This window comes from Bradysia coprophila (genome assembly GCF_014529535.1).
Source record: "Bradysia coprophila strain Holo2 chromosome X unlocalized genomic scaffold, BU_Bcop_v1 contig_39, whole genome shotgun sequence".
Taxonomy (NCBI): domain Eukaryota; kingdom Metazoa; phylum Arthropoda; class Insecta; order Diptera; family Sciaridae; genus Bradysia; species Bradysia coprophila.
In genome coordinates this window covers 1489875-1513657 of record NW_023503329.1, presented here as the reverse complement: position 1 = coordinate 1513657, position 23783 = coordinate 1489875, and the positions used below count along the sequence as shown (strand labels likewise).

Here is a 23783-nt window from a genome sequence, read left to right as displayed (position 1 = left end):
GTGGCAGCGATTTAAAGCATTTCATTCATAAAATGGTAGACACTATTGGTAGGCAGTTTTGCTAAACTTTTCTTTTCAACACTCTTTGATGTAAGCCAAGCACGTTAGTTATTCTGCTCTTCATAGCTGTTCACAGTGAACTGTTTAATGTGAACAACTGTCTGAATTTATGTCGTTTTGAATAAATCACAAAGACGATTATTATTCGCATCCTCTGAACCGAGTAATTATTACTATAAATGTCCAAACTACTTACTTTACCATCGGCCATCAATTCCACTTAATATCTTGGTCGGATGGATAAATTCCTCGAAGATTCCAGCATTGCTATCTTTCCCTTTTGAGAAGTTATCCAGAACTGGTGCCAAATGGAACACATATTTTCTTCGAGCAATTAAACCCGAATTTGCCGCACACCATCAAAGTTCATAAGGGACTGTTTCAGTTCAGCTTTGTACAGTACATGCATATAGATATATGTAGAATGTAAACCAGATACCGATAAATCCAAAATCCATTTAAATAACTACGAAGCGCCACATACGTATAATTCAATTACGGAATCGATTTGTAATGTGGTAATGACAGCCACCAGTTGTTGTGACCATTTGCCTATAAAGAAGTGGTTCAATTGTAATCATTGATTTTGAGCATTCCGAATTTATTGGATAAGTCTAAGAAAACCTCAAACTAATTGAAAATCGGAAATTAGCAGTAAAATGCTGTTGTATTTTGAACAAACATTGATTGCGCCTTGTATGTCTCGTGAGAGTGTCCACATTTCACCTTGTTCAATTCAAGTGCCATGATACTGGTAATAATTTGAGTTTAATTCTCAATTATTCCAAGCTTTTTTCAAGTCTTTACTCAAAGAAAAACATATGGCAGAGTCAGCTGACTTCGATTTTGACTCCCGTATGAAGTACGGGTTCAGTTAAACATACCAGTTGTTGTATCACTTGCGATTTGTTAGTGGGTAATAATGGCGACAAGAAAATTTTGACCTTTCCGACGTAGCTATGGTAAACATTTTACGGCAGTAGGTGTACGTTCCGCACTAACCAGAGAAACGATAATAGAGGGTGTTGCATTCGGCTGGGCTGGCACAGCGTTATCATTATGTTAGCCGAAAACACTGTATTTCATTTTATGAGCGCTGTGTAGAGTTTTCGAAAGCTTTCAGCTTCCTATGGATGCCATCAAAAAAGTGGAAGATTTTTATGTAATACAAACGAAGTTCAAAGCTCTCGAAAACTTTTAACAGGCATAAATACGTAGCTAAAATTAGAGGCTACATTTGGGCGTATAAATCTGTTTTTTTAAGCTAACACATTTGTGGTGGTTGTTGTCGTCTTACATTTTTCAAAAAGGATTTTCGTTAGGAGATACCCCAAAAATACTATAACTAAAGAAACGCACTAATGTAGGCAGTTGAATAAAGCATCCATAATCTTAAAAGGCGGAAACAAAGACGCGACACGTTAGTTTGGATTAACATGGCAGCGTGGCCAAAAGTAAACGCAGAATTCGATATACAATTATTAAACGTAAAGCTTGTGCAGAATCAGAACAGCTCTACTTCACCAGCTGATCAAGAAGCATACTCTTCCTGTATAATGACCTTAACGGATGTATGTAGCTTGCCTTTGAATTGTTCTAAATACAAAGGGTTATACTATTAATCAGCTCTTGCTCTACGAAATTTCTGTTAGTAAGTGCCTTGTAAATGTCGAGGTCAATGTTTGCGTCTAAACTTGCGCATTAATTGGCCCTTAAAAGACGTCCTTAAGTTGAATAAATTGCATAGCTCATTCACTTAACACGTCAATTGAATATTGTGTACATTACTTTCTGTCGCAAGGGTAGAACACGATGCTATTACCATCATCTACACTCCACAAAATAAACATTTGCTTGTTATACCTATAACTAGGTAACATGAAAGTAAATGTTTGATTTTCTCACATAAATATACATAAAAATCATGCATCGGAGAAAATCAAAGTAAAAAAAGTGTGGAGGAACGAGGGAAAAAAAACATTTAAAATTTCTTCCAACGAACAAATATCGCAATATCAATATTTATGGAGAGAACGGAGAGTGGTTTGCTTTTAAATATGTTTTTAGAGGGTAACTAACTACATCAACATTTTTTTTTCCACTAAAGAGAAAAACACAGTGTGTTCGGCCGAACACATAAAACAGACACTAGGATGTGCGACCACACAGCACCAGAAAGTGGATGATTCAAAATAAATATCTAATGTTGACTGTAGGTAAGGGTGGCGAGAGGGGTGGGAGTGTGTGTATGTTACCCAAAAGTATATTTTAACAGAACAGAACAATGTTACAGTCATATCTATAGGACATGTGTGTAGTATGCTTATTTATGTATGTCAGACATATACGATTATGTGCTCAGTATGTAGCATTCAATTTATTTGTATAGCCATTTTCCCCCATCTATAGGCATTTTCCGTTTACGGAACGAAAGGAATCATCCCAATAATGTGTACGGACAGTGGGAAGAACGTATATATCTTGCATACCTAACCATATCTACTATTTTCGTATTACGTATTCAATGTAAAACAAATTTGTGTACGAAAAAAGAGAAGATATTCGGGGAAAAAGGGGATAGAGACGAAGAAAAAGATGCACCCACTCGGGCGTTAAGCGATATTTAAAATTGACAAGGGTCAAAAATAAATAAAAAGAAAAAAAAAACGAAAGTGTTGTGTTGTACAAATCGTTGCGTGTGTGTGTGCTATGTGTAGAGGTAAATTATTTGCATTTTCTTATTTGATGTTGTTGCTTGTTGCCAATTTGGATTGCTGAAAAATGTAGGTATTAGGTACAACAGCATTACATTTTCGATACCGGGGAATGTTGATGTTTATATTTGATTCAACGTGTGTGCGTCATGCACGATAATGTAATAGGGTCAAGAATGTGGAACAACATTTTTTTATAGGAAAATTTTGATTTATGATGTTTAGTGAAAGGATAAGAGAACAAATCTAAATATGAACTTCATATACTTGGATCGCACTACACTCCCGTTAAACAATATCACTTCGATTCGTCATTATTTGCTGGACATCTGTCAAGTGAACAAAGGAAATATTAAGCACGATTCAATTTTGCCTGACACTTCTCTTACAAAAATACATTTTAATTCATTGGCTTTTATTTAATTGTTTAAACGGATGAACTATTGTCTAAACGAAGTGACTGTGATTTTAACTTAAAGCTCAATCCGCACTTCGTTCCGTCATTTACCCGTTACGTTACAACAATGAAGAGAGAGGGAGAGAGAGAGAAAGTAAACAGTAAGCTATGAAGTGAAGTCTTGACAGAAAATGTATGGACTATCTGTCATTATTTGTCTGCTAGCGAAAAAGAAGCAGAAGGTTCATACATTTTCTGGCAAAAAATTTCATTTCACGGCTGACTGTATACTTAGTAACAAACTGGAATCGCACTCAGTCCGCTTGACTGCTGTCCAACAAACAAAGCAAAAATTGATCTCGATCAACGCATTTCAAACAAAAGTGATCATAGTCTTCTTCTTCTTTTTCAGCCTGTTTCTATACACTGCTGGACGTAGCCCTCCCCAATTCTCTTCCATTCCGAACGATCCGTTGCCACTTGTTGCCAATTTGCGCCTGCAATTCGCTTTATACTATTATTCCATCTCGCTGGTCTGGTCTGTCTTCCTCTGGGTCTTGTTTTAGGTGGTGTCCAGTTCATGATCTTTTTGGTCCAACGTTCGTCCGTCCGTTGATCATAGTCGATATATGTCAAATAGAATACTATTTCGTGGAATTTATGGAATTTTTAAGAAATAAATTCCCAAAATAGGCCCTGATGCTTGAAGAACGTTGACTCGATACAAGTAACACATTTCTGGTTGAAACTTTTCTGACCGTTATTGCTGTAACCACATTTGTCAAAAAAGACTTCAAAAGCAGTATAATAAAATCCGCCCAAATGCAAACTATAATTTCATCGTAATGGGTCCATTGCTCGTAATTCATTTTCCTCTATAGAATCAAACAAGGTAGAGTTCGTCAATGTCGATAACAGATGACATGCTACTCCAGTTGCGTGAATTATCTTCAAGCCATTACATGTGTTGATAGGATAAATTGTCATAGAATCCAATGTAATTAACTTAACTCTGGCTATGTCTTACTAAGCAATATGCCTACGAAATCGTCGACATGTGATTTAATTGCCTACATTCAGGTGATTTGTAAACGTGCTGCATATTATCACGTTATCGTTACTATTGAATTGTCTACAATTTTTTGTTGTTGTTCGTCTCTCTTCTGTCTCTGTATCTGCAGACGATACACCATCCCAAACTGCTGACAAACTGTGAACCCAATTCTGGTTGACTTTAACAATGATCTGTCTCTGAAATGCTGTTAAATTTCAATGTTCGATTTAAACGACAACAGTATCGATATTTTTGTTGTTGTTGTTGTTTGTGTTACCCAAAATCGACGAGATATACCATTTTCTCAATTTGTTAAAATTCAAAATGTACTTTCTCGAACACAAACTATATATCTTTATCAAATGAATGGCATTCAATATGTCCACCCAATTTTAGTTTTCACATTTTTCGTTGACTCCCCTCTTCCAAATAACAAAAAAAAAAACTTAAATAAAATATGGAATTGCAAAATATACATTTGTTTGAAATTAAAAAAAATCAACAACAACAACAAACCGATATAAATTTGCGCAGATATACCATTTGCATAAATAGAATATAACGACGTGGCATCTATATATCCATAATACAGATCGAAATGGTTCGAATATACTCGGTGTATTCTATATATTATATCACCATGTATATATGGATTGAATATTGCATGGGACATTGGGGATAGTGTGATCGATGCAATTTAGTTTTGTAACAAAAATATCATACATTGCAAAATGGCTCAAATTTGTTAGTGTTTTTCTGTTCCGTTTTATGAATTATTTATTCCAAAAACATATTATATATAACATACATAACCCCGGTGTGTACATATCATCCATACATAAGGTACATTATGGGCAATACGGATGCATATTATATGAGTCTAAAACTGTATACGAAAACTAAAGACACAAAGACAAAGTCTTCATGTTTAGTTAGATATTCATCCTGCTTTCCCGCCTCCATCCCCCCGCACTTCTCTATCGCAAGTAAAATGTATACTCTTATATCCATGTGAGTGGAAATTTTCGTTGTAGGTTAACCCAAAGGTACACGTATAACACTGAAATGAAAGCACAATTGACAATTTAATACAAAATTTCAATTCTCTACACATATATATGTATCCAAATGCAAAGGCAAACCAATATACATGAGACATATTCTTAGTCTTCACTTACATATTGACTGCCATTCAATTTATTTTTATAAAAATTTGTTCCTTTTACCTCCTTGTTGAATGGTCTGTCTTCCCAAAGGAAGAACGGAAAATTGCAATAGTTTTTCCTCTGCTCTCTGTGTGGTAAGGAGGACACACAAAAAAAAGAACCATCGGAAAAAAGTTTAAAAGATGGTTATGGGTTTAACGTGTCTTTTCGTTTTATAAATTCAGTTTGACAGGTAACGGGGGTAAAGTATAGTTTTTAAATTTAATTCTTATCATGTAGCGAAATATATATTCAATAGTTTTCGGAAAGTTTTAAGTTTTTCAATGCGAAAAGGGGATACGTGTTTCCTTGTATTATCTGTGTTATTTGAATAATTTCATCGAAAAACATTATTATTATCCAACGCCATTCCATTCCACACAACCAACGAGATACGATTGGCGGTGTGTGTCTGCCGTTATGTGTGCTATCACCGTTTTACCATTTTAATTTTAATGCAGTTTCCATATAAAATAAGTGTTCGAATAAGTATAAAACAAGAAGGAAAAAAGATTGCCAAAGTTTGCAGGTATGTGGCAGGAATCAATGATTGCCGTGAACGATTTTCGTTTTTGTTTGGGTTGGTGTTTTCCCCACCAAGGAAATACACATTTTGCCCGAACATTATGTCTTCACTGTTGCATGCACAAAATGCATAATGAAACAGAAAATTTATGGGAAATACATTTGAGAGCAATATGATTACTTGAGATTGAACTCGAATCCGAATTTCGACACACAAAAAATTCCATTCAAAGAACGAAAAAGTTGTTCACTCCGTTCCTCCACTTTCTGTGTTACCACCTGAGAAATACACTGAAACGGAATTGTCGTTTAAAATTTTCAATTTATTGAAAGTTTTTCCTTTTTTGTTAAAGCTGTTTCGGAACTGCACGTACTCGAGCATTACCGTTGCTCAATAGGGTCGACGCTTCGAATGGGAAAAGTAGCCGTAAATTATAATTTCTTATTAAGATTATTAACCTGGGTGTGATGGTGATTTCTCATGTTATTGTGCCACAAAGCCATTGTATCTTAAGCACCTGGTGCACATTACCAGCAGTTAGATTGTAGTACAATTAGAACATTTCATTCATTCATTTGAACTGAGCGTTGACTCTTAGTTACAATTATATGAGTTGTTTAATTGAAAGATTTTTTGATTTTTGTTCGTGTGTGCGCTGAGAGAAGACAGAGTATTTCGTGCCTCAACTGTCCAGATGACTCAAGGGTTATTTATAAAGTGACTGAAGAGAACCATTTTTAAACGACAGCAACTCATTCTGTGAATAATTTGTGCGTAGACAACATCGGATTCTAACTTTGGGCGGAGATCTAGCATGGTGTTTCAATGGATAAATATTCCCTTTGGATGAGGCCTACTTCAAGCTGTGTATACAATAAAGCCTGCGAAAGAAGGAGAAAAGAGAAACAAGTTATTAATTTACTACAATGTTCGTAGGACGAATCCTTTCGTTCTCTATAATCTAAGTTCTGACAAACCCACACACAACCTATCATTACACTGCCATTGATTATGCAATATTGATTCGAATGAGTGAACAATATCAATTTATTCAGTATCACCCGAACGCCTCATACCGCCCGATCTGCTTCTTCATCGCCTAGTTATTACAACATTACAAGCAATATTTTTGTGTGCAAAAATAATTTTCACCACATCGTGAGATATTAAGGATACACTACACATATTCACATCCACATTCCAATCCAATTAAATAAATTTGCTATGGTTTTTTCCGTGCGCGCTCGTTTCCCTATTTTAAACTTTAGGAAAAAGTTGGGGCGGTGGGTAGAGAAATGCCGAACACAAAAAAAAAATTCTAATTGCTTTCAAATCCATGTATCAAATGAAGTGGTGAAAACTCAAACGTATTCACCGAAGTAAAACCGTTTTAGCTAATTGCATTTCTGCTATTCCAATTTCATGAATTAGTTCGGTGTGTATGCACACACATTTCCACTTCTATGTAAGTGTATTTACATTTCAATGTATTTTCTCATTAAAAATTTCCTTAGCTTTACTTTTAATGGATTTAATGAGCCCGTCGAACATAATTAACGAATCGATAAATTAAGTGGACGAGTCAGTTAATGATACATATATGAGCTGATTGATGCTGGACAATGTTTTAAATGTTACCGAGCACAGTTCATACATTTGTCTCGACTTTTGAACGATTTGACTACTTAGTCTTACATGGTTTTCATTTACGGTGCGTAATAATGTTTCTTTACGCCGCTGTTACTGATGACGTCCTTAAAACGATCCTCATTGCAGGGTCTAAGCTTAGAGCTGAACTGTCTTCATTGTTATGTGTATGCAACTTATCTAGACATATTTGAGCAATAATGTTTTTTAAAGGAAAGGATTTGGTCCAGCTCTGTGGGTGTCCTGTTTCCTTGAGCAGGAACAATATGGATTTTGAGCAGAAACATAGCTTCTTGTAACATGTTTATTGTTGCGTAAAATGCATCAAGATTAGTTTCAGATTATTTAACAGTTTGAAGTACTAGATTTTCGTGAATTGACTAAGGTGGCCTTGGAAGTAAACGACAATTTTAAGGATTTGGGGATCATTTAGGGATGAAACCTATGGACTATGTAAAAAAAGAACAAAAATCTGAGGCAGCTTACAGCCAAGGACAGTCAAAAAAGTGTATTTTTATGATTTTCGTGTTTATCGATTTCAGCTGTTATAACAATACAAATTACAATGGCAAAACAGCTGAAATCGATGAAACACGTATAGAATAAAAATGTACTTTTTTGACTGTCCCAGTCTGTATATTAACTGTAACTAAGTTTTTAAGCTGAATCGAATAACTTCTATTCCCGTTTTCCATTTACCATAGGAACTATGATTCTGATTTACCAGGCCAAAGTAATGTTTCATAGCAATAAAAACGCAGTTGAAAGCGACTTCCGAGTTTCAGTGAAAATATCAATGCCGATTGCTCAAAGTGACGAACACTGAGTGGAATGACGGCAACTGAATTTTTTTTTTCTCAGTGTCGTTTTATCAATCAGTCTGCTGTCTAGAGCGCGCCTTGATTCCGACTGACAAGCAATCTTATTATATGCCACCAAAGATTTTCCCGTTTGAACATTTACATGTTGATGTCCCATTAAATAAATTGAATTTGAAAAAGAGAACATATTACCCGAATAAAAATCCATCAACGTTAGAACGCAACACTGAAACCTTTGTTGTGTTTATTCACAGATAAATAAAATTATTTCTTAATCATCGAAATAATAAAAATGGAAATCTATTTTTAAAAATTCATATTTATTGTGCAGTGTGTGTGAGTGTTAAAATAAGCTTTTAGAAAGATTTATGTTTCGACTAAAAAATGGAACATTTTCCATAAAAAGAAAAACTTTTTCCGCACATCTATACACACGGGCAAGAAAAACCAACAACAACAATAACAACAGAACAGTAGTGTGTATTGTGGTGTTGCTAGTACACATAACACTTAACTACAATATATCCATAACAAAGGCGTATACACTACACAGCCACACACATAACACTGAATTTCGTTGTTGTTGTTGTTTCTTCCTCAAGTTGAAACAAAAAAAAATAATTTTAAATTTACATTTTTATGCATTGCAGCTACTTCGTGTTAACCCAGATTATTATTTTTACATTTTAACATTCAGTGCATGCTTTCATCTATGGATTTTGCCATTACTTTAATCCCTTTTTCACTTCTTCCACACATTTTTTTCGTTGGTTTTCTTGTTGTTGTTGATGATGATGTCTACATTGAGCGTATACGAAGAAATACATGCGACGAGATTGACATTCTCCTTATCAAATTTGTCGATAATTCCATTATGGAAAACTAAGTTTTTTTTTCCTCTCCTCGACAAGAAACTATTTCCGAATCATTTCATCCTGATTCTTTTAATTTGCATAAATTTCCGACCTCTTTCGTACAAGATCACTTGAATTTATATCATTTACTTAGAGATAGAAAAAAAAAACGTTTTCTGAGGTGCTTTAACTTGAGAAAACAGTTTGAAGGGATATTTGGATTAACTTTATGACAATCATTTGTTGAAAATGCTGTGCCTTGAATATAGTCAATTTATAGTGGCCAACCGCCACTTTGTTGTCATATTACTCGCCTGTGTGACATCAACTGTTTCGAAGATTTTCAGTGAAACTAAACAGAATTAAATCATCAATGAGAGTTTTATTGTAATTCTTCTTCTAAATGCGTTTTTGTGGACATTTCATTGAAATAAATCATTGCCAATAAAAATACTATTGAGAAGCTCAGACAAACAGTCAAGGGATCTGACCCGTCCAAAAGGTGGGGCCTAGTTTTAAATGATGATTATGCTCAAAATATTGACACAACATTGCGTTGAAGTGTATACTAATTGATTGAACAACTAGCCACCTTGGAAAAAAAATGGAGTTGAGCCAAAATAACGTATCGCATATAGAATTGTGAAGAGCTTTCGAGAGCTTTAAGCTTCGTTTGTATTCCAAAGAAATCTTTCACGTTTTCAAATGGAATCCGAAACAAGCTCAAAGCATTCGAAAGCTCTCAAAAATTCCGTTATGTTGTTTTGGTTTATTTAAGACTTGATTTCATCTTTTAAAAAAATCGTTGTAAAAGAGCTTCGTGAAGGATTTGTATTGGTTAAAAAAGGTGAGAGACGAATTTCAACCAATAGAAATATTTCAAGGTGCTCTCTGTTAATCATGTTAATCATTTTCAACATTTTTTAACTGCCTTGCACATGCCTGTGCTATAGCTTTGGAAATTCAAACAAAACGAATCGTTGCTGTAGAGTTTTATTGGAAGCTTTAAGCAACTTTCGTTTGATGATAGTGTTCATTCTCAACTGGAAACTTAGAAATTATTTTAACTTCTACATTCTCACGAAAGCGTCACGAAGTTGTTTGTTAGGAAATATTTTTCAAATTTGTATTTGTCTCTAAACCGCATTGAAGTATTGTTGATACATTTGCTATTTATACCAACTACTCCTGAACATAATATACTTATACATATCCGTATATCGACCGAGCATTTCCGGCATATCCATTTAATAAACTATTTCTTCTCAATTTATTTTTCGTCTGAACGTTACAACACAGAGAATCTTAAATATTCGGATCAAAAACTTAAATCTCCAAAGACAACCCCTAGAATATATAATTCCAAAACCATTTCCTTTCCATTCCGAAAATACCAAGCATTCACCGAATATTTTCCTCATCGTAATACCTTCTGTACCAGAGCAAGAGAAAAAAAAAACACCGAGACCCATGTTCGAAAACATTATTTTGTATATGAAGTGTTTGTGCTTACCTTTCTTTAACAAAACTTTATCCCCCCGAAAAAAATGAATGAAAAATAATAATAACAAAAAAACAGAGAAAGTTTAAGCATCATCTCCAAAATATGAAAATGTATGCATACGATCTCCGGTACAATATTGTATTATCCATGTACCACTATACTACACTAAACAACATCTTTAATAAAACACTCATCGCCTTAAATTTTTATTTTTCTCTTCTTCTTATTTTTACAGTCAATTCAAAGCCATTGACCTTTGATGAAGTCTATAACCAAAGTAGTCCAACAAACTGTACTGTGTATTGTGGCGGAGTGAATGGAGCATTGTCCGGTGCTTTGACAGAGGAGATATTACAGAAAACGTTTTCACCTTTCGGAACTATTCAGGAAATCAGAGTATTCAAGGATAAGGGATACGCTTTTGTAAGGTACGGACACATTCGAGTACTAAACATCTTCTCACATTGCTTTTCATATTATTTTTTTTTTTTTTCGTCGTCCATTGTGCACCACTTTGAGAAGATGAGTTTTTTTTTTCTTAATAAAAAAAATGTGAAGCTGTGCATCCTTCAGAGATTATATATTTCTGTATCAAAAGGAAAACGTCTTGACGATACACATATATATGCTCATACACACAATGACCGACTCAACGTTACTCAAAACATTGTGTCGTTGGAATATTTTCAGATTTTCAACAAAAGAAGCGGCAACACATGCAATTGTTGCCATACACAATTCCGAAATAAATGCACAACCAGTGAAATGTTCATGGGGAAAGGAAAGCGGTGATCCGAACAATGCACCATCGATTGCCAGTCAGGCATTAGGTCAAGCCGGTTTTCCGTTCGGCACGGCATACGGACAACAAGTAGCCGGATATTGGTATCCACCAGCGCCAACTTATCCAGCTGCGCCAGCTCCGTCAGCGCCATTACAAGGTCAATTTTTGCAAGGAATGCAAGGTTATACATATGGTCAATTTGCAGGATATCAGCAGGGTTACATGGGGTAATTATCATTGTCTTTTTTAGACTTTAAGCTTAACATGTGGTCTGGCTCGATAATTATTCTTTAGACGATTTTTCAATAGTTTCTAGCCAGAATACAATAGGTGAATGTTGTGTGAATTTGAAAGGTTTTCTGAGAACTTTAGGCTTTGAAAAATTTCAGTTTCTCTAGTATTAAAGGAAGTTTAAAGCTTGTGAAAACTTTGTAATTGGTGCAAAACAACCAATCAAGCTTAAAACTAGGCCCAATCGAAAACAGATAAATTTAAAGTTAAATTCCCTTTCGTCCAATTAATTTTCATCCACAAAATTCCATGGAAGCGGATCAATGACGTAGCCCTTCGAACGAAAATTGGAAAATATCGAAATAATTTTAGGAACTTAAGAGGCATCGATGCTTAGCTAAAATTGCAACCTACATTTGTGCGTCACGTACTTCATTTTTGATGATATCTTTTCATCAGAGTCCTTTTTAAAAAATTTACAACCGCAATAACGACCACGAATGTGTTAGCTTTAAATAAAAATTAGTTTTAGTTGTAGTCGTTTGACCAGGTCGGTGAAAGGTCAGCAGTTTAACTAAATAAGCTGCTCGGTTTCCTCAGAGCTGGTCAAACTTCTACAGCCAAAACTAATTTTCTGTTGAAAGCTTACTCATTCGTGGTCATTATTGCGGTCCTATATTTTTGAAAAAGGATTCTGGTGGAAAAATGTCATCAAAAGTAAACTAAAATCCAGTATTTGAAAAACGCCCAAATGTATGCTTTTCAACAAAGCATCGATGCCTCTTAAACCAACGACCAGATAGACTACATGGATTTTAGTAGCTAGCTTGATACCTGGTTTCATTTTTTCATCGAAATCACTTCAAGTTGCAATGAATTGAATGTATATGCGCTCGAAATGATGGAAAATTTTCATGATTTTCTGGCCTCCGGTTGTCAAAACTCTTTTACCAATGACCTGAATGTATTATAGCTTATAAAATCTATCAATTGAAATTTCGTTAATTCTTTTTTCATGAAAATTAATTGAAAGAGCTGAAAATTTCAAACGGTATTCAGTCTACATTTAGACGATTTACAAAAAGAGTTTTACATAACCTGAGGCCGTAAAATCATTGAACATTTCATCCAGTATTTCAACGCTTCATAATTGAAGTTTTGTTATTATTTTCGATACTGGCAAGATTCAATCAAAAAGGTGAAACTAGCAAATTGTCTCGAAATTCAACTCATAAAAGGAATGGGAATGCAAAATACAGACTTTGTTCTTTTTAGAATATTAAAGTTTTCTGTGTGTTGAATTCAAGAAGAATGGGACAAATACCAATTTTCTCTAAGGGAAATGAAAGTTTTTGAAGAAAGTGAAATTAGAACAGATGAAATGAAGACTCAATACTCTTTCTAGCAAGCTAACTACATTCATTAAAGTGGTAAAAATGCAACGTAGCTTTTACATTTTTCATGTAAAATTAGAAATTAGGGAAGAGTGTATGATTCTACTAACAAAGGAATAAGGTGGTATTTTGACAGCGTCAAAACGAAGTTTGTTTGCTATAGAGGGGATATTGGACGACTACATTTAGGCAACGACTTCCACCATTCTAAATAAAAAGCCTATTTTCTTTGATTTTGATTTTAACACAAAATTTCTCTCCACACCAAAAACCAAATTTAGCATGGGCGTACAAATTCCTGGTGCATGGCAAGGCGTACCGACTCAAGCACAAATTCCCGCAGCACAACAAATTGCACAAGGTGTTGGGAGTGCATTACCCCAAGCTGCTGGCGTTGTTGCATATCCAATGCAGCAGTTTCAGGTGAGCCCTCAGGTACAATCATTTTGTTAGTTTAGAAGAGTGAACAAAACAAAATAATAATTAGAGAGAGAGAGAGAGAGAGAGAGAGAAAGATGCATGCCATTTCGTTATATCAATTTTTAACTAAAGTAAAGAAAATGTTAATTTAGAAACGAAAGAGAAATTTATAATTTTTGCCGTTCAGATATTTATTACATGTAACAGAGAAGGTTTGTTCGAAACTCTTTCTTCTTTTTTCAAAACAAAATTAATAAATAAGCTGAAGTCGTTTTTAATGTAATCTGACCGAATAATGAAACAACATAATGTTTTAAACATAAGTTCGTTAAATTTATAACAATTATTTTATGCATGCACTGATCAAGGGTTAACATGAAGGATGTGTTTGTGTTTTATTATTATTTTTTTCATATTTTTTTCCCAGTTCTTTTTTTGTTGCCTTTTTTAATAACACAATAGCGTCAAAAGTTGAAAGGTTTTCGTGACTTTTCAAATTACTGAATACCATATTTTAACAAGGCTGCAATTTTAGTGCATTGTTTTTGTTTCAATCAATAACCACTTAGCCATTTTTACAATTAATGAACAGAAAATGTAGAGTATATGAGAGGTGGTCGGGTTTTTTGTTATTAACCCGCCGCTGCTGCTTCTGGTAAATTAAAAAAAAAATTCTTATAAAGTTCCTTCTCACGTCCATACCCACAATTTAGTCCGAACAACAGTATAATATCAATTCACGGCATAATATGTAACGTCCGTTGTAAGGTAGGGTACACCTCAAGTTATAACTACTACACATACACACATATATTTATCATGATTAATGTCTGGTGCCAGCAGATAAATCGGTGTATTATATTGAACATGAGACTTTCCATTCGATGTATGTAGTTTAATTGGTTAGCCATTTTCTCGGTGGTTTTTTTATTATTCGTTTTTCTTCTTGCTTCAACACTTAATGCCAGTACACAGCCCATATGAAATGAATACAGCGTTCAATGTTCATTTCATTGATATCTATTTTTTGTAATCAGAAATGCATTTCATCCTATGTCCTGGTGTCGTGGATTCACGTTTCAATTTTTAATGTGCTGATCTAATGGGGTAGGATAGCCATAAAGCACACGATAACTTGTTGTTACATAGCGAGGAATCAATAAAGTTTATGTGAAAATAGCTCACGTTATTATTGAAACCGTGTTATTTGTCGCGACGGAATTTAAAGAGTCTCAGACTAGTCTTGGACGAACGAGTTTCTGTTTTTTAATAATTCTGATTCACGCTACCAATTTTTCCTGCTATCGAATGGGAAAGAGATCTACTTATCATATTTTTTGACGTTCAATGAACGAACAGTTCATGATTATTATTAACAACATGTATCACTTCATTGCAGAAATAACAATTTAAAGTGTTTGACATCAAATCATGTACTACCTACATAACATACATTTTGAATAAATAATAAAAGAACAACACTAGTCAGCGCTCGCTATAGAGATTGCATGTACCGATTTCCGTACACCCAATGTACTGCGATTTCCGTCAATTTGGGAATTCTTTCATTAGAGTGATTGCTGTTAGGTATCAACAATTTTGCACATCAACCAGACTGTATTTGCATCTGTACGATAGGGCACAACAAAGCTATATGGGCTTCTATTGGATTTGATTTGAAAAATGAAAGGATTTTAGTGGAATACGCATCTATGGAATTTTACGACGGCAAAAATTTTGAAGGGAAAAAATAATTTTGACAGAAAACTTGCGGGGAAAAGTACTTCTCAAACGTCAAAACAATGGTCATTTGTTCACTGAGTGAAGAAAACTTGGAAATTTCGAGGGGGTTGTCCATGGCCAGAGCGTAGCGAGGGCCGCACGTCAGCTGAAATAATGACATTTCCTACTCTTTCCCCAAGGTCAATATTTTTTTATTTTATTTAATCATGTCGTCAATGGCCGAAGCCCCCTGACTACTTACATTCCATTACAATTTAATGAAAATTACAATTTTACCAGTCAATTTTACTACACGAGCAGACAGTACTCAGGTCCGCGAGACCTGGAGATTCGATACTCAGAGTCGTGAGACCCGATTAGAAAAATCACAATTTGATTAGAGAGAGAAGCATTGGTTCAGTGTAAAGCAAATTATTAAAACAAGATCAAAGTACCATCCATTTATTTTTCACAACAAAGTCTTCACCACTTTCAGCTGAGGCTAGAAAATGACTATTTTACTTCAATTGTCGTTCTGCCTTCCCACTGAATGCCAGATCTTCATTAGTCTCATTTCTTAGAATCATTTTCAACCAAATTTAGCACATATTTCGCACGTAATCATTTCTTCGTTTCCAGTTTCGGTTTCGTTAACTTTTCCAATTGAATGATATTTTGGTCAAACATAAAATTTTAGAGTAAATTGAGGCTGCATGTGTTAACACTTAAAACACAATTTTCCAATTTTCTTTTTTTCATGAACGAAATATCTAAATTTTCTTCGCCTCTACCACACAACGTCGCCACTTGCATTATTTTCCGAAAAATAAGAACCGTTCACGTAAAAAAAAAGTATATAACGCAGCATAACCCCTAATGGGACTTTATTTCAGGCATTTAATTTAACTTTCCCGTAAAAAGTTTTTTTTTTCCACGTGAATATGAAATTAGCATTTTCCTTCTGTTGCTTTTAAATTACATATTTAATGAATTATAAAAATTTCTCACTTTGTTTCCGAAAAGGTGTGTGAAGTTTTCCAATTTTTTTTTTCTTGGCTCCTTTCCTTTTGTTCAGTGATGGTTATATTTAAGTCGTTTACAACAAATTTACGAAAATATTTAAAAAAAAAGAAAGAAAATCGAAGAAGGATGAGATGTAATGGAAACTTTTCTTTTCTGTGTATAAAACATAGTCAGGGGTGTCCTGAATGACTATCAATACACGTATTTAATTATCGTTGCTTTGTTACAATTTTTTTTTGTTCTCTCCCCGAGGAAATTATATCACAGCTGGATTCCAGGTGCGGGAAATGTGAATTGTTAACACTGTAATTTATACTTTTGCTTTTACGATGGATAAGGTGACAGAAAGAAAATGTATTAAATGATTGGATACGAAAGAAGAGAAGACGAAAAAAAAATTATGTTGAAAAGAATTTTTATTAAAATTTCATGTCTAGAATTTCTTTACAAAATGTTCAAATGTAAACGAAGACAGAAAAATCTTTCTTGCAATTTCGAAATAAGTGACTGGTTTGTCAAACACTACTTGACAATATTGTAACACACATTGAATGGGCTACAGACAGTTATACTTTTACTGGTGTATACGGAAATGTTTCACGATGTGCTTCGGTTTATTCTTTCATCGCAACAGATTTTTCATTTTATTGGAAATGTAATTTTGGAAATATTTGAAACTAGCGACGTAAAGTGTGAAGAATTGTTGATGTGATGATCCCTAGTTATGTAACACTACATGACTTATCAATGAGACAAATGATCGACATACTAACTTCTTCTACTTTGTATGTAGAAAATAGAAAACACACAAAACACTGTCACATTGACAGTGATGTATTCTACTCAAAAACTTGAAGTGAAGTTTCGTCAAAAATTCGTCACAATTTTTTGGAAGCTATCCATCGAAAACCGTACTTTTCATAATTTTTTCTGCGCCCTCAGTATTAAAAACCAGTTACATAACTGGAAATAACGATGAAAAGTCACATTCTCTGCTGCGCCTCGTGTATTAACAAGATTCACACAAAAACTCGATTTTTCAGCCCTTGTTATGTAAATGACTGTAATAACTTGTAATAAGGGATGCCAAGTTCACGCCGTAAGTGCGGTCGAAATTCAAAATGGAAAGTGCGGAGATCTTTCTAACGTAGCGTCATTTTCATACAAGGAAGCGTTGAAATGTATTTTCCGGTTCACTTTTTCATCGAATCGTTGACTTAAAATTCAAATTTTAGGCACACTTACGGCGCGGCGTGAGTTGGAAGGTCAATAATCACACGAATATATATGTGACTTTTCCGGACTTTTCGAGCTACTAATAATTTATGAAGAAAATTACTTTCTTGTAATCTTGGCGTTTTAATCACTTTCGTTTCATTTTGATCACAAGTGTGAGGTTTGGTGTTACCAAATTTAAATTACAAAGCCACAGGGGGTTTTAAGTTGTTCATTTTAACGAGTAAAAAAGAATTTCCATGTAAGACCCTTATTAGTTACAACCAAAAAGAAATTCCTTTGCATTTTAGCATCTCTTAATATTACAAAAGAAGCAGAACAAAAAAAAATTCAATTTAACAATGCGCAACTTGTATAATTATTAAAACACTTTATATGGTGTTCTTGATTCCGGCAGTTAAATACTATCACAAGTTGATAAAATTCACCATCCATGCCACATAATTAAAACTTTTTCTGCTCTTCTCAAAAGGGAAAAGAAAAAAATTTTTTTTTTTCTTTTGCTAACCCACTGTCTGTATGAACGTTAAAGTAGGTATAGAACGTGCGGAAAACATACATTTTCTTAGCCGTGTATACACCACACTCCTAACTCACTCATACAGTTGTACAACACTAACCGTCTAGTTCGTTTGAAAAATAGTTAAAAGTTTTTGAGGAAGTTTAACTTTTGTATATATCTGAAAAATCAAAAGAATTATTCTTTTATGCTTTTCGGTGGATTTCCCCTCTCCGCCCCATTCCACCCACACTGACGCTTTTTATCCGAAAACTACTTACTTCAAACTTCACAGAAGTAAAACTTGAGATTTTATCGATTCCTCAGTTTTTATTCGTTCATTCCGGTTTCATGGTTATACATTGTTATGTTAGCGCTGTCAATAGCAGTGACATTCAGTAAAATGTGGAATTTGGTTGTCTTCTTTGACTTTGTAGTCGTCCATTTCTAATATTTTCATAGAAAATAGAGTCGCAATTCGACCAAATTTGATCTCTAATTTGATAAGAGCTTAGAGTAAAAATTAATCTGTTCGGCGCGATGATTATTGTATACGAAAGGAAATAAAGACAGTTAGTTTACGTGTTTAAACCAATAGACCGTGTGCGATTTTGAGAAAAAAGTTTCATATTTTAATAAAATAAAGATTTACCATGAAAACCATGGAAAAAAATATTTAATTTATTTTATAGAAATTATTGAAAAATATTGTTGCCATCCCGATGCCATCCCACTTATTAGAATCTTAGTAAGAATCCAATTAGAATGAATTAGAATGGATCGGATATCCTTTTAGTCTCATTCAAATTACAGCTTTTAAAGTGAGATATAAAATCAAGCAGACGTTTTTCAGATATTCTGTTTGCACTTTTGTTCTACAGAATAATAATTTACATCAATTAAAAATAAGTTATTTATACTTCACACGGTCTAATAGAAAATAGTGCGCACTAGAAAAAGGCAGATCTCAATGGACATCTTTCCATCTTTTTTATCTCGAGTAAAATGTCCAAGTTTGTCTCGTCCAATTAATCACAATTAATCAAATTAACATTTCCGAGAAGAAGTTTTTCCATTTAAGAAGTAGTCAAAATCATGCCAAGCACATTTTACGTTTCCTTGAATTTACCCAGAAATTCCTCTGAATACGGTCAAAGTGCATCGTTTAAGTTTGGAGCATTAACGTAAATTATTAATCATGTTGCAATTACAGACTGATTTAGTTTGGGATGTCCATTCTGCACATACATTGTAGCATATCCCTAACTTTTACGAAATATCCTACCAAAACTTTAACGAAAGCTGGCATCTAGTGATTTTTTACCATCGTGCCAGGTATATTAAGAACTATACAAAGATATCACCGTTCGACAGGCTATTAAGAATGAAGCTAAATCAGCGAAATTTCATTTTTCTTATAATTCGCTACTTGAACATGTTCCCTTTCTGCTCTTAATCATTCAATTTACCGTTTTCGAGATATTTCCGTATTTGCCGTATTTTAAATCTACATCCCATTCTCACTTCAAATAAATTTGAACGATTTAAGATTGTGCCATTGTTGGTATGAAATCGATATACGATAAATGAAAATTCTCGATTCTCTAGTAGGTATTAATGGCTACAATACTGACATTAACAATTTAACGACAATAAAATAGCATAACACTCAGCAGCTTATATTGAAATGTAATAATTAAATCGATAAAACAACACGTGATTATTGTGATAATCAAAGCTAATTAGTATGGTATTGTAGTTTAGGTTTAATTTTGATCCTGCGGCTTCGGTGAAAATAAATTGATGTAATTGTTTTCCAAAATTAATTATTTCACAGCAGCACGGCGGTTTCTAATCAATTTTCATGCAGCGAAACAGATATAAACTATGTTTTTTATGGATTTCCATTCCATTTTTGATAGATATTTAAATGTGTATTTCATGTGGAAAAAGCAGGTATGCGTTTCAGTGTCTCAACATATGCCAGAAAATGTTTCTCACTCTTTTTATTTGTCCCCTCCAACATCGAGATGAGTGCATGAATTTCAAATTTGCGAATATCGAATCGATATAAGCAGCGCGGATGGTCCTTGTAATAATCATGCATCGCATGTTACGCATTGCAAAGATTGTGATATCGGCAACCCGAGCCGAAGCGGAGTGTATTGCTACACTTAATGTGCGATATGAAATATGCCATCCTGCGACTATTGATGCCTGAACCATATTTAGCAATGTATCAGGCCTTGTATCATTTGAATTATTAAAAATAATTCATCTAAATGCCACGAGAGCAGAAATGCTTTCTATGTATGATTTCAGCCTCGGGCTACGCTATTCCATTGCACATCCGGTCACAAAGTCTGTCAAGCATAATAAGCCATTTTGAAGCTCCCATCACTTTATCGCAATCGTGTCACGAAACTGCTCCCTTTCCTATTATTTTGTAACGGAAGTACCGAAAAATCAACCATACCGAACGCTGGTACTCTCTTTCATGGAACTCAGTACGCCCTAGACCCTGTAGAAATCATTTTAAAAATCTCTATCTGTAGGAAACTCGAGGAAAATGGAGTGAACGTAAATTGAACTTTAGCGTCGTCGACTAGTATACGATCACCAAGCACAAAATTAATTGCATAAAAGTTGTATAAGTTGTGCGTAGGAGGTTTTTTTTATGTAAGATTCAATTAACTCCTGTTAGTATCGTAAATCATTACATCGCTGCGACCGCGTACATTTTGACGACAGGCGAATAACGTGATGGTTAATAAATCTGTTATTTGTTTTGTTTAAAGTACTGTCTTGTGTGCGATACAAAATCTTTTACTTCATTAGTTCCAACGTACATATTGGATAATTGTATAAGTTGCCGTTAACCGGCATTGCATATGTTAGTCAACACTATCAATAACAGATGACTAGGTATTTCTAAAAGGGGAATATGTCTCGATTATATATGTACCCGTTCATTTACGTTCGCTGACAAAATGGAGCTTGAAATTGAAATGCAGTTTTCTTTGTGCTAGTTCTCCATTATTCCACGTGATGGACAAACCGTCGATAGAATCTTTGTGCTAGTCCTTTAATCCATTGTATTCGATGTGATGGACAAACACTGGATTGAATCAACCAACACCATGTTCATAAAAAAAAATAATCTAAAAATCTACTGCGAAAAACATAATTCATGTTGCACTATCTCGATACTGACGATGCGGTGATTAAGTGTACATTGTGAATAATGTTTTTTTTACATATTTTTTAAACAAAATTTTCTGTTGAATTTTTTGTTGTTGGTTGGTGGGTTGGTTGGTTTTTTTTTTATTATTTTACACCGAATTCTGGTTCATAGATTATATTTTATGTGGTACATTTAATGTTATATTCTTCGGAATGTGTATTTTCCATGCATATGGTCGTAAATTGTTTATCCATGCACAAAACAAACACAAAAAAAAGTAGCGCAAAATATATAGAAAATGTTTAAACCAATAAATAATTTCATGCCGACAAAACCACAAATCCCAACATGTCACGCATACATAAATAATATTTATTTATTATAAAAAGAATGTTTATTCAAAATAAAAATAAAATTCTCATATCATCACCATGTTGAACAAAAAATAAACTTAATGAAAAAAAAAAATTCTAACCTCAACCACCCCGTAATAAAAAAAAAACCTATGAAAACCTCAAAATTTACATGAAACATTTCGGTTTTGCAGCTAGCAGAAGATGAATGGCTGGCCCCAAGTTTGCTGGTGTAGCTTCCATGATGGCCACCTTTGTGCGGCTGTGCCATCACCACTAATGAGACCCAAGGTGTGGCACTGTACAAACAAATTTAGCTAGTTAGACATGATAACGTGTGTGGTATTAAAAATATATTTAGAAATTTCACACAGGATATTAAGTTAAGAAAATTTTAACTGAAGCCGTTAGAAAAGCGATTAAATAGTTACCAGAAAAAGAAGAGGAGGAAAAAGGAGTTATGAAAAAAAAACGAACAAAAAAATGAAGAAGAAATCAAATTTAAAGGAAGAAGAAGTAAGAGCCCAGTTAAGTGTTAAGTTGATCGATTCCAATTGAGTTTTCGTATATGTAGCTAAAAATGTGTAAATAATAAACATAAAGAAATAGTAGTCAACAACAGCAAAAAAGAGAAAAAAAATGGTGAAAAAGAAGGAGATATTGACATGAGTAGATGATATTTTCTATTAAATATAAATAATCATTTAACCATTAAAACATACATAAAGATGAAAATAATGAATTTGTTTCAACCATTCAACAATTTATGGTTAAAAATAAATAAATTTACTAAGTTGTAATATTCCATAAAAACAAAAACAAAAATACAAAAGCGTTGTCTCAACAAAATGCTTAATTGCAGGGCTTTTTAGAATGATTATGCAAATGCATTATCGCGTTAAAGTTGTCTTATAAATAGACGCTTACGGTGTTGATAGAGATGCGGGAAATACTGAAGAAAATTCGTTTTGTGTTCTCTTACATCAATTGAAATGTTCCAAATTCTGACTCTTTTTTCTGAAAACATGTTCTCATATTTTCTTGAATTTTCCCACATTTTCCTTAATTTGAAAAAAATTTGGAAAATTTGAGAAAAATACGTGAATATTTAGGAAAATATGAAAAAGTGTTTTCCTAAAAATAGTCCTTGGTTCTTCGTTAGATAAGGGCAAATACCCTATAAGTCAAAGTACACAGCCCTGATTTTCTTTAGAAATGTGATACGTCATCCACAGAAGCTAGCACAGCCTCACTTTAAAAATGAAAGTTTTAACGAAAAAAGAAAGATTCGTAATAGTCGGCTGGTCAGAACTCGTTTTCACTGTACGATGGAATTGATTTGTAAAGCTGATTTTTGTCAGCAGTTTTTATTCTTTAAAATCTATCTGCCCCTTCGATGACTGCAACACAGATTTCAAGCATGAGTGGTACTCTGAATAGAGTAGCGAAACTGGACAGGATGTCATACAAAATTTGACATTGTAAAAAAATTTGTAAAGAATTTTCATATAAAATAGTACGCTATTTGGCAGCTGTCACTACGATCATACTCATGCTTGCAGTCCGTTGCTCCTATGATTCGGGTTTTTTTTTTGCGTAAATTTGTTGTACCAAGCAAACCTTTACTGGAATGCTAATCGTAATCGTGGGATTCACGAGTCGTGAAGTAACAGAAAAGTATTTTTAGCGATAAAAGCGTCTCTTGACAGCATTCATTTCTTTTCATTAAACAAAAGCTTTTACAGCAATAATGCATTTGTGCAATTCCTCTAATTTTATTCTGAATTTAAATTTTTTGAAATTGTGAACAAATTTAGCGAAAACTGTTTTTAAAAGTTTGAATTCCGAACAGAATGCCCTGCTGAATTGTGGATATTGAATCTGGGTTTGTGGTTGTATAAACACGCGTGACTTTTGTTAAATTAACCAAATCAAAGAAAGTTTTTAAGAAATTTTTTATTTTTGAAACGAAACAACAAACAAAATTCGTAGAACATTCTCCTTCAATTGTGTTACAAAAACCCCTGATCAAAAAACATACATAATTTAATTTTCGAATTTGCGTTTTCTAAATTTAAATTTCTTCTCGACATATTTTTTGTCTAGTTTTATCTGAATGTTTTGTACCCTAATATTACATTTCCGAACTAAATTT

The 23783-nt window shown here is 33.8% G+C and overlaps 1 protein-coding gene across 9 annotated transcripts in view; it reads left to right on the top strand.

Annotated features, from left to right (window-relative positions):
• Positions 1-23783, top strand: part of LOC119069735 (nucleolysin TIAR) — a 524443-nt gene that overhangs the window by 483804 nt on the left and 16856 nt on the right. For 3 of the 9 annotated variants that reach the window (XM_037173871.1, XM_037173866.1, XM_037173872.1), the window contains 3 exons: positions 11018-11210; positions 11473-11793; positions 13473-13626. In XM_037173871.1, coding sequence (XP_037029766.1) covers positions 11018-11210; positions 11473-11793; positions 13473-13626 — 668 coding nt within the window. Of the gene's footprint in view, positions 1-11017; positions 11211-11472; positions 11794-13472; positions 13627-21822; positions 23779-23783 lie in introns of those variants that run through there. The other 6 variants (XM_037173873.1, XM_037173870.1, XM_037173869.1 and 3 more) reach the window with 4 other exon arrangements.